At 40.6% G+C, this 15,991-nt stretch overlaps 1 protein-coding gene across 5 annotated transcripts in view; it reads left to right on the top strand.

Annotated features, from left to right (window-relative positions):
* Nucleotides 1-15,991, top strand: part of PKP4 (plakophilin 4) — a 169,679-nt gene that overhangs the window by 26,562 nt on the left and 127,126 nt on the right. For 4 of the 5 annotated variants that reach the window (XM_054972413.1, XM_054972415.1, XM_054972414.1 and 1 more), the window contains exon 2: nucleotides 5,873-6,003. In XM_054972413.1, the coding sequence (XP_054828388.1) occupies nucleotides 5,878-6,003 (126 nt within the window). In that variant the 5' untranslated portion in view covers nucleotides 5,873-5,877. Of the gene's footprint in view, nucleotides 1-5,872; nucleotides 6,004-15,991 lie in introns of those variants that run through there. The other variant, XM_054972416.1, reaches the window with a different exon arrangement.

The following is a 15,991-nucleotide window of genomic DNA, read 5'->3' on the forward strand; positions in this document are numbered from 1 at the left end:
CCCTAGGCCATTATAAGGAAATAGTAGGATGAGATCTGAGGTAGCTGTTTTCAGCAGTGGCTACATTATAGCTTTGCCCCTGGAAATGCAATGGTAGAAGTTCTCTGTACAAATGGATTTTACAACTTATATTATAAAGTCCAATTTTGTTGGTGATTTTCAAAATAGGTACTTATAAAAAATATAACTGTTGTATCCAAAGCATCCCCAGCAGAGTGTAACTTCCCTGCCTTCCCCCATCCTGCTGGATGCAATGGGGCCTCCCTCCCGAAGTTCTATTAATGGCTGAGGGGGTGGTGAGAGTACCCAAAAGAACAGTGTTGAGAGTCTGCAGTGGGAGATAAAAATCAACAAAATCAGTGTCCCACCTCCTCTACCCCCAGGTGGGTCCATTAGGTTGCCATAACGCCCGTTACGCTGTTGGAACAACACCTTTGCATCCAGCCCTGAGCTCTTAATGCTCAAGGCAACGGAGCCATTCTTTTGTTTCTTGCAATCCTAGGTCCCTTTCGGCTCCTGTGGATGACAGTTCCTATGTACACTTCAAGTCCTAAAGACCATGTATTACAGGGCTCAACAGATCCTGGGCACTTGAGAATTTCGTTGTGACACCTAGTAGTTTTAGCAGTGATTTATTGTGGTGTCTCTCCATGATCATTAGCAGAAGTATACAAAGCTTAATTTTTCATTCCACATCAGAATATGTTTTGCAGCATGACATTAAAATGCATTGGCATGAAGTTCTTGTCATTGCTTCTTTATATGTTAACTTGATGTCATTCATTCCTGGTAGATTGATTCATTTCTTAACCAGTTGCTTTCTGTGCTGGCTTAGTTAATGGGATATTAATTGAATATTTTAAAGTAATAAAGAAATTATGAGAGACTGGAGAGAAGTAAGGTTGGAGATAGAGGTTAGCTTTTTGTTGTGATTATGACCAGGGCTATCCAATGTTTGTTTATCCATTACAACATTTTTTAAATTGCTTCAGTAACATGAGAAACTGTGAAAGGGCTAGGTTCTGTGAGAAGTAATGAGTTAATGTGGTGATTAAAATGTAAAACCCTGAAAACTGAATGATGACTCTGGCTCTTAAAGGCAAAGAAAATTTTTCAAGGCTTGGCATATTACCTGTTGTGTTATACTGAAGTCAAATTAAATACATTTTAAGGAGATGTGAAACCTGTGACTGAGTTAAAAGAGTAATGGGCCTGATTTCCTTTAATGCACTTTCATTTATTGAATCTTAACATCTCAATCTGACATAACTGCAGTCTTATTTATGGTACTGTCTGTCGCATTGTCTACTTAGCTGAAGTAGATTAATTCCAAAATTACAGGAAAGCTTCTACTGTCTAAATAGCTTCTCTGAAAGAACGTGGCAGTCTCAGTTGACCTGTGTAGATTTTTTTTTTAATGTGCAGCAAACGTCAGCTTCTTTTAAGAATTTAAGAACAAATAATAGACTCTGGAAATGCGAAACTTGAAAATGAAAGTCAAGCATGACTATGTTTTTAATACTGCTTCCCTAAGCCAAGCCTACTGAGTCACAGGTTTATATGCTGCAGCATTTCTTTGAGGTCACGTCACTTCTCTCAGTACAATCATGTGAAAGTAGAAAGGTTTTTTTTTTTAGTTATCCTGAAAAAGTCCACATAGCCAAGCAGTTACTTCATGTTTCTCTCTTTCCTGCCTCCTCCCTGTTAAGGCACTCTTGACAGTATTTGCTGACTGAATTTCCGTTGCATGGAAGGTGACAGCATTAAAATGTCCTGAGCCATAAACAATGTATCAGGAAAATATGAGCCCAAAGTATAGCTTTCTAGAGCAGCTGTCGATATGTGGGCAGCTTTCTGTCTCACTGCTGGGTTTGGCTGACTGCCTGTTGAAGTTTCTAGATAGTGTAAATTCTAGATAATGAATTTGCATGTACCAGTAACCTCACAAAACAGTGATGAAATATAATCAGTAGTTTTAATGGAGATCATCACTTAGAAACATGTCTGTAAAGGAATGATAATACACAATTGCATTAACTGCAAAATCAAGTCCCATAGCAAACTAAACAAACTATATTGCTTTTGGTCACAATATCTGTATGGGGAGGGAAGGTGTGTGTGTGTGTGTTCTGGATAGTAGAGAAGGATGCTGCAAGATGTTTGTGAGAGGGTTTTTTATGGTGAAATGTGTCTTATCTATAAAAGTTGATCTTCATCAAACTCATTCTTCTGCAGTGGGGGAAACTATTGCAATAGTGAATTCCAATAAAGAAGACTTCAAAGCAGATTCTTCATTTTACAAACATCTTTGGAAAACATTTGAAAACATAACTGTTAATAACTGCAGGTTCCAAGATTCAGTTATGATACTCTTCAGACCGTTCAAGTTTTATTGGGGCTAGAATCTTGTGGGCAGAACTCCTTGGCCAGGCAATGTAAAAAAGTTTTAGCCACAAGCAATTTTGAACTTCCCTCATTTTTTAAAATTCAGGAAATGCAAAATATATTATAATGTTCCTTCTAGTACAATAACAAACATGCAGCCAATCCATGCACTCATGTTCCATTACATTCTGTTATCAAATAATGTAACATTCCTTTCACTGAAACAAGTTCACCAAAATTATAAACTCAACATCTCCTTTCCTCTGTAACAGAGCATTGGCTACCAGATTTCAGATCAGTCAGCTTTACCGTTTTAACTATATCCCAAACCTTTTTTAGCCAGTGCAGTTTACTGGCCCTTGCTTAATTCTCCAGAACTTAGCAAAGGTTTATCTTGTATTTTTTTCCCATTTATGTTGCCATTTTTAGAAGTATGTTCTTTCTTTTGATTTTTAAATGCCATGTGAACTGTGAATAAATTCAGCGTTAAATAAATACATTTTTACTGTTTCATTGCAATATCATGTCTGGGGTAATCATGCCTATTTGCACCTGTAATTGTGCATATGCCCATGCGAGTGATTTTTAATCCCCCCAAATCCTATGCAGAGAGTAAATTTAGATTTCTTTCTGTGTGCAATTCCATGTACACTGTGTGTGTAATTCCATGTACACTGGTTATACACTATGTATTCATGTTTATCCACCACATAAAACTAATGTGGCGTTGCCCTCCTGCATGATTGGAACCAAAATACTCTAATCCACCTTGAGTCTTAGTGAGAAAGCAGGGTTATAAAGAAGCTAAATAAATATTCTGGGAAGTGCCATCATCACACAGGTCAAAGGGCGGCCTGGTGTGCACTCCTGAACTTGCCGAAGGGTTGAATCACCCCCCACAAGCCCGATTCAGCCTGAAACGGGCCTGTTGCAGGGCATGGGGACGATGCACCACCCGGGGGCGTGCTGCGCCACCAGGGGTGCCCCGGGGAACGTGTCCCACCACTGGCCAGGTGAGGTCAGGGGGCAGGAGGTGAGAACGGGATCCCCCGCTCCTGGCGTGCATGATGACATCACTTCCGGGAAGTAACGTCATCACGCGGATCAAAGGGCGGCCTGGTGTGCACTCCCGCGCTTGCCAAAAAGGTGAATCACCCCCACAAGCCAGATTTGGCCCGAAACGGGTCTGTTGTGGGGTGCGGGGGCACACTGCGCCCTCCAGAGGCGCCCCAAGGGGCATGCCCCCCACTGGCCAGGTAAGTGGGGTCAGCAGGAGGTGGGAACAGGGGATCCCCCACCCCGGGGAGGGGATTGGCAGCCCTAGTCCAGGTAGATATTGATCATACACCTAAACAAAATAGGTGACTGAAATGTAATGGTAGGAAACAGAATAAAATATTATCAGAAGATTTGCACTAGGATTAAGAAATGAAGCAGGAGAGTGACTCATAGACTTTTGTGAAGCCAACAATTTCTTCATTGCAAACACGTTTCGGGCAACCAAATACATGACTGTGTACTTTGAAGTCACTGGATGGCCAATACAGAAATCAAACATGACATAATCAGAAAAAGATGATGGAGAAGCTCTCTACTAAACAAGACCAGGAGCAGATTGTGTTACAGATCACAAACTGTTAATATTAAAAGTTAGAATAAAGCTGATAAAACAATCAAAGCCAAAATGTCAATAATATTTCTGAAGACTTTAAAGTCCACGTAAAGAATAGATTTGGATTACTAAATTCAGCTGAATGTGAACTGGAAGAACTGTGGGTTGAAACCAGGAAGAACATGCAGACAGTATTCCTGTAGCCAAGAGAAAAGAAAAGCCTTGACGAAACTCTTAAAATTGCTACAGATGAGAAGCAGCAGAAGTAAAAGGTGAAAGAAATAGAATCAGAATTCTAAATGCGGCTATTCGAAAAGAACTATTATAATAACCAGTGCAAAGAAATAGGAGAGAACAAGAGACCAGTTCTACAAAATCCAGAAAATCAAAGCGGAATTCAGTACATGGCTAAGGATGCTGAAAGATCAGCAAGGAAATACATGATTTGATCAGAGCAAAATAAATAAAAGATAGAAATGATACACTGAAGAACTACACAGAAGAGATGGAAGGGTGACAGATTCCTTCAAAGAACAATCTTTTGAATCAATTTTTGCTACCTATCTTGTTTTGGAAGAGCTTTGAGATAAGTAATGAAATATGTGGACTTGTAAGTTACCATTCATGCTGTTGTTTCTTCCTGTGGCATCTATTTCAGGCAATAAAACATTCATAAATAGGAACGGTTGGTTCTGACTTCTTTACTGGACCATAGATGTGCAGCAATTTACAAGAGCAGCATAGATGGACCAATGAGCTAGTAAATCTTTATGGTATAGTAACTTTTGTGGTCATGTTTTGAAAGGCATTTCACAGAGATGTCTGAAGAGTAACATGATAATAGAAGGAATTTAGTGAGACAAACAAATCTGAGGGGGAGATTATAAAAAGTGGCTTTGAGAACATACAGGTTTTCTTCTCTTTTTCCTCTTCTGATTTCCTCTCTGCTTGAGTCTTACTGGTTTCAGTGGGCTTAGACTGGAGTAACTCTTCTTAGGATTGCACTGTTAATTACTTAAGAAACGTATGCATTTATCTTCTTTTGCTTGTTAGGCCCTTTTTCCAAGTTTTTGTATAGCTACGTGGGATCTTCATGCTATATAATGCAATGCTGGCAGGCAACACGTAGTTTTGACAATGTAGATAGTATGTTACTGGTACTGTGTGACAGTGAAGGTTATCTGTGTGAGAGTTATCTGAGCATCCTTTTATAGAAATCTTGTACTACCATGAAAATAGCCCACCATAACTGATAAACAGTGAAACTGCTCCCTTAAAATTGTTAAAAGAGTGAATACTTTTGCTGTACATATATAATAAAGTTAAGACTGAACTTCCTCAAAGCTATGTGCTTTTAAACGTGGTATAAAAGTAAAGTATCTTGTTCTAGACCCTATCTCCCATGAGAGCCCTTCTCTGACAAAATGGTGTTTTCCTAGCCCTGTTATGTGGTATAAGAGTAGCAACTTCTCCTCTGCTTTAAAAGATCTGAAACAATCTGTGGAATATTTAGGCTTTTCTGGTGTGTTAATGAGGACTGACTTGTCCACAATGAAAGTATACACCAACTTTGATCTTCTCGTGGGCCTTGCTTAATATCCCATCACACAGGGTCGTTAAATACTTTTGGAAGTCACTAAGACTATTTTGTTCCAGAGGTCACTATATTAATTGCAATAGGGTTTTGTTGCAGAGAGCTTAGGTATTGTTTTTAAATTGGGGGGGGGGGTTGTATGGTGTTTGTACTTGGTGCAAGTTGCTTCCGGCTGTAGGTAGGGGAAACGTGGGGCAGATATATTTCAAACCAATAAATAAAAGGTAAGAAATCAATTGAATGCACAAACCCCATATATCAAATTAATTTTCTTTTTCTAGGCGCCATGCCAGCTCCTGAGCAGACCCCCATGGAGGAAGGGCTGCAGCAGAATCCCCAGGAATCTTCCACAAGCCCGGGCATGGAAACAGAGGCTACTGCTACCACTATTCTGGCTTCTGTAAAAGAGCAGGTATTTTTTTAAAAAAACAAACCTCTGTAGATACAACTATCTGAAGTTTCATGTCTGAAAGTAAGCTTAAAAGTCATGCACTAATTTGGTGGTCTTGGCAGAGCCTGCCTACTTATAATACCAGATGGAAAAAACTGATAAGCCACAATTGATAAACTACAATTTTGTTAGTTTGACTTTCTGCTCGGGAAGGTATTCAACCACATAATAGAACATCTCGAAGCTTACAGAGTAGCTGAGAATTACGTGATTGCCAGCAGTCAGCAATGATATATGTGGGTGGAATGATTAGCAAGACTGGCTTTCTTTTGGCGAAACCATTGTTTTAGCAGACAGGTATAATCAATAGAGTATTTGCAAGATTTGGTTTAGTCAGATATGATGCCTACGTAATAGGGTTGGAGAAATGAGGAATAGAAGAAGTGTACTGTAAGATGGACCATATGCTTGACAAGAAAAATATATGGAGAACAAGGCAGTAGTATTTCAGTAGTCCACTTTTCTGCCGGAGTTTAGAACAGTCCGGTTAATCTCTTATTCAGGCAATATTCAGGATGTGACCTCTTCACTTAGTTTCTGGAGTAGCAGTGTGTTGTGTTTTGTTCTGGAATTGATGTAGGACTGGGAAAACCTGCCCAGTCTTGGAGGTTAGTGCTGATAAGCATTTTGATGTGGATGAAAGAAGAGCTCGACATATTTAAAGGTGCTAGAAAATGCTGATGAGATTAGAAACATTTTGAACCATTTCAGTTTTAGTTTTTTCGACTTAAATTGAAATTTGGCAGAAGCAAATAGAAGAGGATAAATGTGATAGGACCTTGTGCTACAAGTGTAAGATGAAGAATAGCAGATGATTTGGGAGACGGTAATCGAGTCTAAACATAGTGTCTCTGTCGCAGGTTCAGTTCTTCTATTTATCCGAGGGCACTTGCTACACATTCGGAGCAAATAGTGAACTATGATTAAAAGAAAAAACCAAGCATTGCAGGTCCTATGAAGAATCATTTGTGTTTTTAAATACATTGCAGTTCAAATAATATGTTCATCTTGAATATCAAAGTAATCTAAGGTTTACTGCAGCCAATAATTTCCTAGAAAAATCGTATTCCCATAAAAAAGACACAGTTATCTGTGAAGTTTGAAGTCCTCAGAGCACTCCAGGCTGACTTTTTGCTAATGAATACCTTATAGTAGTAGTACCTGCAGTTTTTAATTTTCTTTATATGCTCCAGTGACCGGTCTAGTTGTATTCTGTGGTGAAATTTGTATGTCCTGGCCCACTTTTTAAATCCAAAGTATTTGCTTGGAAGCAGCTGACAGTATGATATATCCAGTACAGTGACCAGTTAAAATATTATACGCTATGTTGCTCAAAGCAGGGACCCTCAGTAAGGGTTGTACCCATGAGGGAAAGCTGCCTGTCTGCTTCTGCTGCTCCTCCCACCAAAGGCCTTGATGGCGGCAGGTGGAGATAGGAGCAGTGATTTGAGTTTCCCAGAAAAACTTGAATCCAAAAACTTTGTGGAAAACTTTCTGACGGTCTAAATCTAGTGATTAGATTTAGCATATTTGTTTGACTCATTTTTTTTACATCCTAACACACACTATCCCTCAACAGGCACAGAAAAGATCTCGTATTTAGTAAACAGATCTAAAAATGTAACATGTCAACTTTTATGTGCAGTATAAATATATTAAAAGCTTTCCCAATAGCTATGAAGTATTTGAATGCAAACGTTTTCTTAAGGGGAAATTAAATTAGTTTATATGTGATGTTCAAGCAAATTCAAAACTTTATTTTATCGGAATACTCAGTAGCATGCTTCTCTTATGTTGGTTGTTTACATTTGGGGTGGGGGGGAACTGTAAATGAACTCACTATTTTTAGGATACTCAAAGAGTAGTGCCTCTGTCAGTCTTATAGTGCAGCGTTTTTCAACCACTGTGCCGCGGCACACTAGTGTGCCATGAGACATTGTCTGGTGTGCCGTGGGAAAAATTCCAATTTCATCCGTAACATGTGGCTTCGGCTCACAAATAGACCAATCATTAGATTCAAATAGACAGGAGGAGACATCGCAGTAGATCGCCGATGCGCAGAAGAGCGCCGATGGATCTGGACTCTGGAGGATTATCGCGGACGCAGCACAGAAGAGCACTGAGTGATGGATCTGGAGGAGACATGAGCAGAAGAGCGCTGACTGATGGATCTGGAGGAGACATGAGCAGAAGAGCGCTGAGTGTGACGGACAGCGGCTATCTGGAGGAGACAAGCGCAGTAAGTACTGAGTGACAGTGAGACAGGAGCAGATACTGCAGTGATGGACAAGTTTTTGAAAAGGAAAGAACTGGACTCTGAACAAAATTCGGAGCAAGATGAGAGCCCAAGTATGAGTGGGGATCAAAAGAAAGCAAAGATGGTTCGCTCAAGCAAATTCTCTGGCACAAGGCAATATAGCGAAAGCTATATTTCATTTGGATTTACTTTCACCGGAGATGCAAAGAAACCAACTCCACGGTGCGTGGTGTGTGGTGAAAAGCTATCTAACAGTGCTATGGTCCCAAGTAAACTTAAACGCCATCTCCAAACGAAACACCCTTCGCTTCAAAACAAGAATGCGGACTTTTTTGTTCGCCTGCGTGAAAACACGGAGAAACAGGCAACTTTCATGAGAAAAACCACAAAGGTAAATGAAAGAGCTCTTAAAGCTAGCTATCAAGTTGCTGAACTTATAGCCAAGTCAAAAAAGTTGCACACTGTGGCAGAGAAATTAATACTTCCCGCCTGCAAAGCTATTGTAGAGGAGATGCTCGGACCTGAAGCAGCTAAGGAAATAGCCAAAGTCCCTCTCTCAGACAACACAATTTCCAGACGTATTAATGACATGTCTGCAGACATCGAAAGTGTGGTTTTGGAAAAGATCCGTATCAGTGAGAAATTTGCATTGCAACTTGACGAGTCTACTGATATCAGTGGACATGCTCAACTCTTGGCCAATGTGCGTTTTGTGGATGGTGATGCAATTAGAGAAAACTTCTTTTTTTGCAAGGCATTGCCAGAAAAAACAACAGGAGAAGAAATTTTTCGGGTCACATCAGAATACCTTGAACAAGGAGGACTTAAGTGGGAAAACTGCACAAGTGTCTGCACCGATGGAGCTGCAGCCATGGTCGGGCGCACCAAAGGCTTTGTGAGCAGAGTGAAGGAAAGAAATCCAGATGTGATTGTTACGCATTGTTTTTTACACCGTGAGGCCCTCGTAGCCAAGACTTTACCAGCAGACCTAGTTCCTGTGTTGGATGATGTTGTGCGCATGGTAAACTTTGTAAAGTCACGACCCGTGAAAAGTCGCATGTTTGCAGCTTTGTGTGAGGAGATGGGAGTGAAGCATAAAACCTTGCTGTTTCATACGGAGGTCCGGTGGTTGTCGCGTGGCAAGGTCTTGGTTCGTGTGTATGAGCTGCGGGAGGAAGTTAAAGTGTTTCTGACAAATGAGAGGTCAGATTACGCAAAGCTGCTTGCAAGTGATGAGTGGTGTGCAAGGCTGGCATACCTGGCAGATATTTTTCATCATCTGAATGAACTGAACACACGAATGCAAGGCCGAAATGAAAACCTGCTTACAAGTACAGATAAAATAAATGGATTCCGTTCAAAGGTGCAACTCTGGCATCAACACGTGGAAAGTGGCAATCTTGAAATGTTCACACTCACCAAGCAATGGCAAGGTGTTCACACTGCTGCACTGTGTGAGATAATAGTTAAACATTTAAAAACTCTCGAGGAGAAGTTGTCATTTTATTTCTCTTCAGTCTCCACTGAATGCCTTGACTGGGTTAGGGACCCCTATAGCTCAGCATCAGTTGGTGGAAAGGACATGACTTTAAGGAGCAGGAGGAACTAACTGAACTGAGACAAAATCGTGGTTTCAAGCTAAGATTTGCTGATCTACCTTTGGACAGTTTTTGGTTGGATACTGCCAAGGAGTTCCCCGTTCTGGCAAACAAAGCTATTTTGACATTGCTCCCATTTTCCACTACATATCTGTGTGAGATGAGCTTTTCAAGCCCGATTGCTATGAAAACTAAAGACAGAGAGAGACTGAGAGCTGTTGACGAAGAGCTACGTGTGTGTCTTTCTTCGATTCCTGCCAGAATATCATCTTTGTGTTCAGCCAAACAGGCCCAGGTTTCGCACTGAATAAGTAATCAGAAAATTTCTTTGTGTTTGATTTCTTTTGTGTTCATTTTGATAATAAGTAAACAGAAATATGAACAATTATAAAATAAAGTATTATTATTTCATAATAAAGTAATTATAAAATAATTTCTTTGTGTTTATTTGATTCCTATTCAAGAGAATTACTTTATATATAGTCAATATAGGCACAGAGTTAAATTTTTTTAACATTTTCTAATGGTGGTGTGCCTCGTGATTTTTTACATGAAAAAAGTGTGCCTTTGCACAAAAAAGGTTGAAAAACACTGTTATAGTGACAGAGTTTTACAGAGTTCAACTTTCTTTCACTGAGGCAATTGTAGCAAAGGCTTGTCAGATGTTCCACTGGCAAGTAATATGATTTCTGGTGCAACATGGATGCAGTTGGTTACAATGAAAGCTGATTCTCTAAAACTCAGCCCCAAAGTTTTGGGCTGAGTTTTAGAGAATCGCCTCCCAGTGTAACTTCCATGTGCTGGAAATGATGTCATTTCCCACCGCAGCAGGGGAGTATGCGCATGCCTCAGGCCTGCCTCCGGCATTTCCAGTTGCCTTCCCCCCACCCCCACTAGCCAGGTGAACAGCAGTCAGTATAAGACTGATAGAGGCACAAGTCTGTGGGTATCCTCCCCGTTTTCAGGTGGTGCAGGGCACATGTGCTTTGCACACCTGCAGAGTAAATACCCGCTTCCCCCCCCCCAATCCCCTGGTTCTGCCCTCAGGGGGCTTGGCAACCCTGTTGTGACACTTTCAGCTTCACTGTTGCTCTCTGCACCACTTATGAGATCAATTTCAGGTTGAACAAAATCTGATTCAGAACTACTTCGAGGTACCTGGCTTAAAGTAATCAAATACACCAGAAATCCAACAAATCTTACGCAACTATTCTACCATTCCCAGCACAAGAGAATGAGTCACAGATCTATGTATTTAAGGAAAATGAAACAAAAAGTATTTTAGTTTCAATTTTGCTTCAGCTTTTTGTTAAATGTTAGCAAAAGAAGGCAAATACATCTTGTACAAGCCTAGACAACTCTGTTCCAGACCCAGGAGCCAACTTAAGTTTGCCATTTTCCTGGGGGCAATGGGCAGGATTCCATCCCTGGACCCCAGGCCCCACTGGGCCAACAGAAGCAGGTAGGGTTGCCAGTCCCCCGCTCCCAGCCTCCGCCCCTGCCACCACTCACCTGGCCAGCAGGGGGGAAAGGGAACAGGCCTTGATTGGATTCACTTAAGACCCCAAACTGACTGATTCTTATAAACTGTGATAAGGGACTTAATTGTTTATTAGTCAATGTTTGGTGGATTGTGACGGCCTACGGCTATAGACAATAAACTCTTTTGACTGATTCTTAACGAATCAGCCTGGCGCAAAGCACAGGAGCATTCCCCCAGCCAGCGTGATGATGTCACTCCCATAAGTGACTGGATCACATCAGCCCCAGGAGTGGGCGCACGCTATGTGCATCCGTGAAGATTTTCCAACCAGCGAGTACTGGGTCCCCACACCCTCCTGCCAGGAGAGTAAGGAGACCTGGCACCCCTAGAAGCAGGGAACAATGTCACAGAATCGCTCCCAACGTTGTGACATCATGTCCAGTTTGTATCTGGCAAAAAGCACCTGGCTCAAGTTTGTACCTTGCAGTTTGTTTCCAGTTTGATATCACAACACTCTAGGAATCATCCATCTCTGTGGTGGGGAAAAAACCCCAGAAATGAGTGATGTCCCTTTCAAGTACAAACCAGAAACAACTCCACTGTGTTGCACATATTATGCACCGTCCAGCAATGGCTCCTGCTGGTTTCCAGTGTTCAGCGAGCAACTCTAACCCAGTTGCATTGTTTACAGGGAGAAGCTATCATTTTTCAGTTCCTCTGGGCAACTGAACAGAGCACTGGGATTTTTAGTGCTTAATATCTTATATTTAGCCCACCAAAAATAATTGGTTTGCAGGGCAACAACCCTGACAACTATAGATACTCTGTGTTAACATATGTGGGTAGGAAATCACTGGATAAGAGGGTTTTCTTCTGAAACTGCATAGCTGAACATGCCGTTTGTGAATGCCAGGTGTTAATAAGAGTATGGGGATGAGGAGCAGGATGCCTGCCTCCCTTCCAAGACAGACAGCTTTTGCCTTGTGGCCCTTTCATCAATAAATATTTCTGTGTGTGTAAAGTCACAATATGTCCAATATTACTTCCCCCTCCCCCGCTAAATCATTGTCCCATAATATGTTTTCCTATGGAACTTCAGGGCTATCTTATCTTAAACCATGTAGGAAAAAGAGGGTTCTTCTATGTCTAAAGATTCTTTTCCTCATAAATTCCATACAATTTGAGCCACCCATAAGATTTTTATTTTTTTTTAACGGAGAATCTATCTTGCAGGAAATGTAATCTGGCCCAATTTCCAGTTTAATTTTGAAATAGAAAACTGTGTTTGCAAGGCTGGTTGCTTGCTCATGGATCCTTGAATATCTCTATTTACAGCTTCCATTATCTTAAAAAAAAAAAACAACCCAAACCCCTGAAATATTTCTGCGGTTGTACCGTAGCTCCTGTCAAAATCAGTTGCGTATTAGTAAAATAATGACATTGTGAGCATCCCAATTAATTTTTTTATTGAATTAAGTAATTTTTTTCCTGAGCATAACTGGTGGGTAATGTGTACCTTTTTCATGGAACGTCTGCCTGAAAGAAAAAAGGCTGTTACCCGAGATGCTGCAGTAACGTGCAGCATTTGGACCTGGCTGGATGACCCTCCATTCTTTTCTTCTTCCCCAATGCTACTGCGGTAGTTTAACGCTTACAGCAATTAAGGTAGAGCCTGTCGGCATCTAACACCAAAAGTGGACAAAACTGGGTCTTGAGATCTTGACCTGAAAAATCTGCCCTTTTCCCCCTTCCCTTTTTAAATTTTTGTATCATCTAGCCTGATGAAGAGTTCGGAAGCTGGCATCATGTTTTGTGTCATTTTGGCTGGCCCTAACAAATGGTATTACGTGGATTTTATTTCTTGCAGTGACATGCAGACACTCCTCAATTGATTTTGGGCTGCTTTTTCACAGCTCTGGTAGCCCCTGGTTGTGATCTCTCAGTTGTGCTCTTTGGCTCTTTTCGAAATCCACTCAGAGATGATACTTGAAGTGGCTAGCAGCCACTTCAGATGCCATTTCTAGCAACATGGGAACCTGAGATGCTCCTTATTTCAGGTGGTCCTATCCAGCATTGTTGGTTTCTGTGAAATTTTGATCAAGTTCAGGTTGCTTGGTAACCATTTATTTATGTTCCCTACTCCCTTCTCCAATGTCCTTCTGCACTCTTCCTTATTGTAAACTGATATCGCTATACACTCTGTGGGATCCTAGCTTCTCATAAAGTATAGAAGAGACTGTTGTTTGCAGTCCACAAGCTACAGTAGTTGTGTTGCATACATCCATGCACACCCTTCAGTTACAGTCAAATCATGCAAGAGCCACCTGGGTTATAGAACTTTAAGCTGTAAATATTTAGGTTTCAGTTTATTTGCTTCACTTATACCCTGACCTTCTCCTCAATGAGGACCTAAAGCAGCTTACTTTCTTCTCTTTCCTTACATATCTTCACAACAACCCTGTGAGGTAGGTTAGGTTGAGATTACCCAGCAAGTTTCCAAAGCAGATTGGTTATTCAGACCTGAGCACCAGCTTACAACACACTGGAGCTGTTTTGGTGCATCTGCAACATGCCTTACTTCCAAACCACATAAGAGTTTCAGATAATTCCATTTATTTCTCCAAAGCTGCTTGGAAAAGTGCCTCTTAGAGAGCCATCAATCAGATTCATGAGATGAGTATGTAGCAAATGTTTGCACAAGCTGCACCTGTTCAATTTCTGTCTGCAAAAGTAATTCCCCCTCCACCTCAGCTGAAAGACCAAGGCAAAGTGAGTTATGTAGGGCCTGTCCAATGTACTTATAGTCTACATAATACAGGTTAAGCTGCTTTTTCCTTGCTTTTTGGAGTTCAGGTAAATTCAGAAATTCATAATCTTTTCTTTCCAGCATTTGGTTCTAGAAATTGTGGCAGCTCCTACCTGAAGCTCTCCCCCAAGTCCATTTAGGAGTAGAAAGACGTCTTACAATTGTATACCACTGTAGTATGAATAGCTTCAACACTACTCACTCCAGTGGGATTTGAGGTTGCAGACAGGACTGGTCATCATTGTACTTTGTTCCTGAAGGTCACCTGTGCGCTTTGTTGACAGAGAGGATGTCGCTGTTCACTGACCGCAAGATTCCCCACTGGCAGTCATTTTGTCATAAAACATTTGCCACTGGTGAGCTTGTCAAGCACAGGCTCCAATGGAATTGCTTTAACAAGAGAAACTTATTAAGTGACAGAAAAGAACTGGTAGCTTTTTGGATAATGTCTGGTTAATTTTAAACGTAGTGTTTCTCTCCTGGGTAAAACGTGTCCATTTGAATAAATGAACGGAAATGAATAACAAGGATGGGAAGCTGTTCCTTCTTGTTAAGAGTACCAGTTTTGAAATAGTAGCTAGTATTCCCGAAATTTGTACTTCAGGGCAGATGAGTCAATTTCCGATGAACAGGGAGCCTTGTCTGTTCCTTGGAAGAGACAGAATTGAGGGCATTAAGAAATCACATGCCTTTTTTTACAGATTCAGTCTTCTGTTGATATTACTGTGTCAGTGTTGGGTAATTAAACGCTTCTTCCTGTATGGCAAGGGGCCCAGAGTTGAATGTTTTCCAATACAATTATGTACTTTTTGTTCAGCTCAAACTGAGGCTTCAGTGTGTTTGGTTGCCTCTTGAACTCCTTTTTCAATTTCAGTTAATCTTATTTATAGTGGACTTCTATTTGCAAAGTAATTAAGATGGCCACGCCTTACCTATTTGCGCAGGTTTAGAAGTGATTATGTAAATGTGTTATGTAAATATACATCTTCGAGTAGGAGTAAAACTGCAAGAATAGAAATACACAATGTGTGGGTAAAACATCAAAATAGAAATTGAAAGGAGTGTAGTATAAATACGAAGTCTACCTTTTATCCTGTCTAACCCATCCATTCCACAAGATGCTTACTGTTCTTGAAAATTAAAATGAATATATAAGACAGTAAGCCAAGACTGAAGTTTTTGTTTTTATTGTGAATGTCAGTCTAGAAATTGTCAACATGTAATATTGAAAAGATCTCTACCATTGAATGTCAGCCTTTGCCAGAATAACTTCAAAAACCATTCTAGAAGAGTAGCTGAGTTTAAGTCTGCCTTCGGATGAGGGGGGTGGGGACGACTCACCTTTAAACATAAAAAAAATCCATTATGAAATAAGCTTTCTATCAAACCAATATTCTGTTTCATAAGACTCGTGAAGGTGTAATATATACATCATGTCCTGTCCAGCCCTACCTCCTGTTACTACCCCAAAAGCTCATTTTTTTAGTGACATGGGCAAAATTTTATCAATTGTGTTTTCTATTTAACTTCATACTAGAATATACTAAATGTCTGCTTCTTACATACAAAAAAGTTGATATAGTTTCTATAATGACTTTCAAAATTACAGCTGCTGCTTGGGAAAAAATCATGGATCTTTGGAACAGATGCTTATATGCATATGTAAATACTGTGATATCAGCCAATGAAGTGCTATATTGGCAAGCAAAAAGAGAGGGGGCATTCCGGATCTCTTCAGGCAAGCCATTCCATAAGGAGGAGACCACCACAGGGAATGTGCATGTATGGGCAACTATAGATTTTGC

This window comes from Eublepharis macularius, chromosome 2 (assembly GCF_028583425.1).
Source record: "Eublepharis macularius isolate TG4126 chromosome 2, MPM_Emac_v1.0, whole genome shotgun sequence".
In the NCBI taxonomy this organism is placed as follows: domain Eukaryota; kingdom Metazoa; phylum Chordata; class Lepidosauria; order Squamata; family Eublepharidae; genus Eublepharis; species Eublepharis macularius.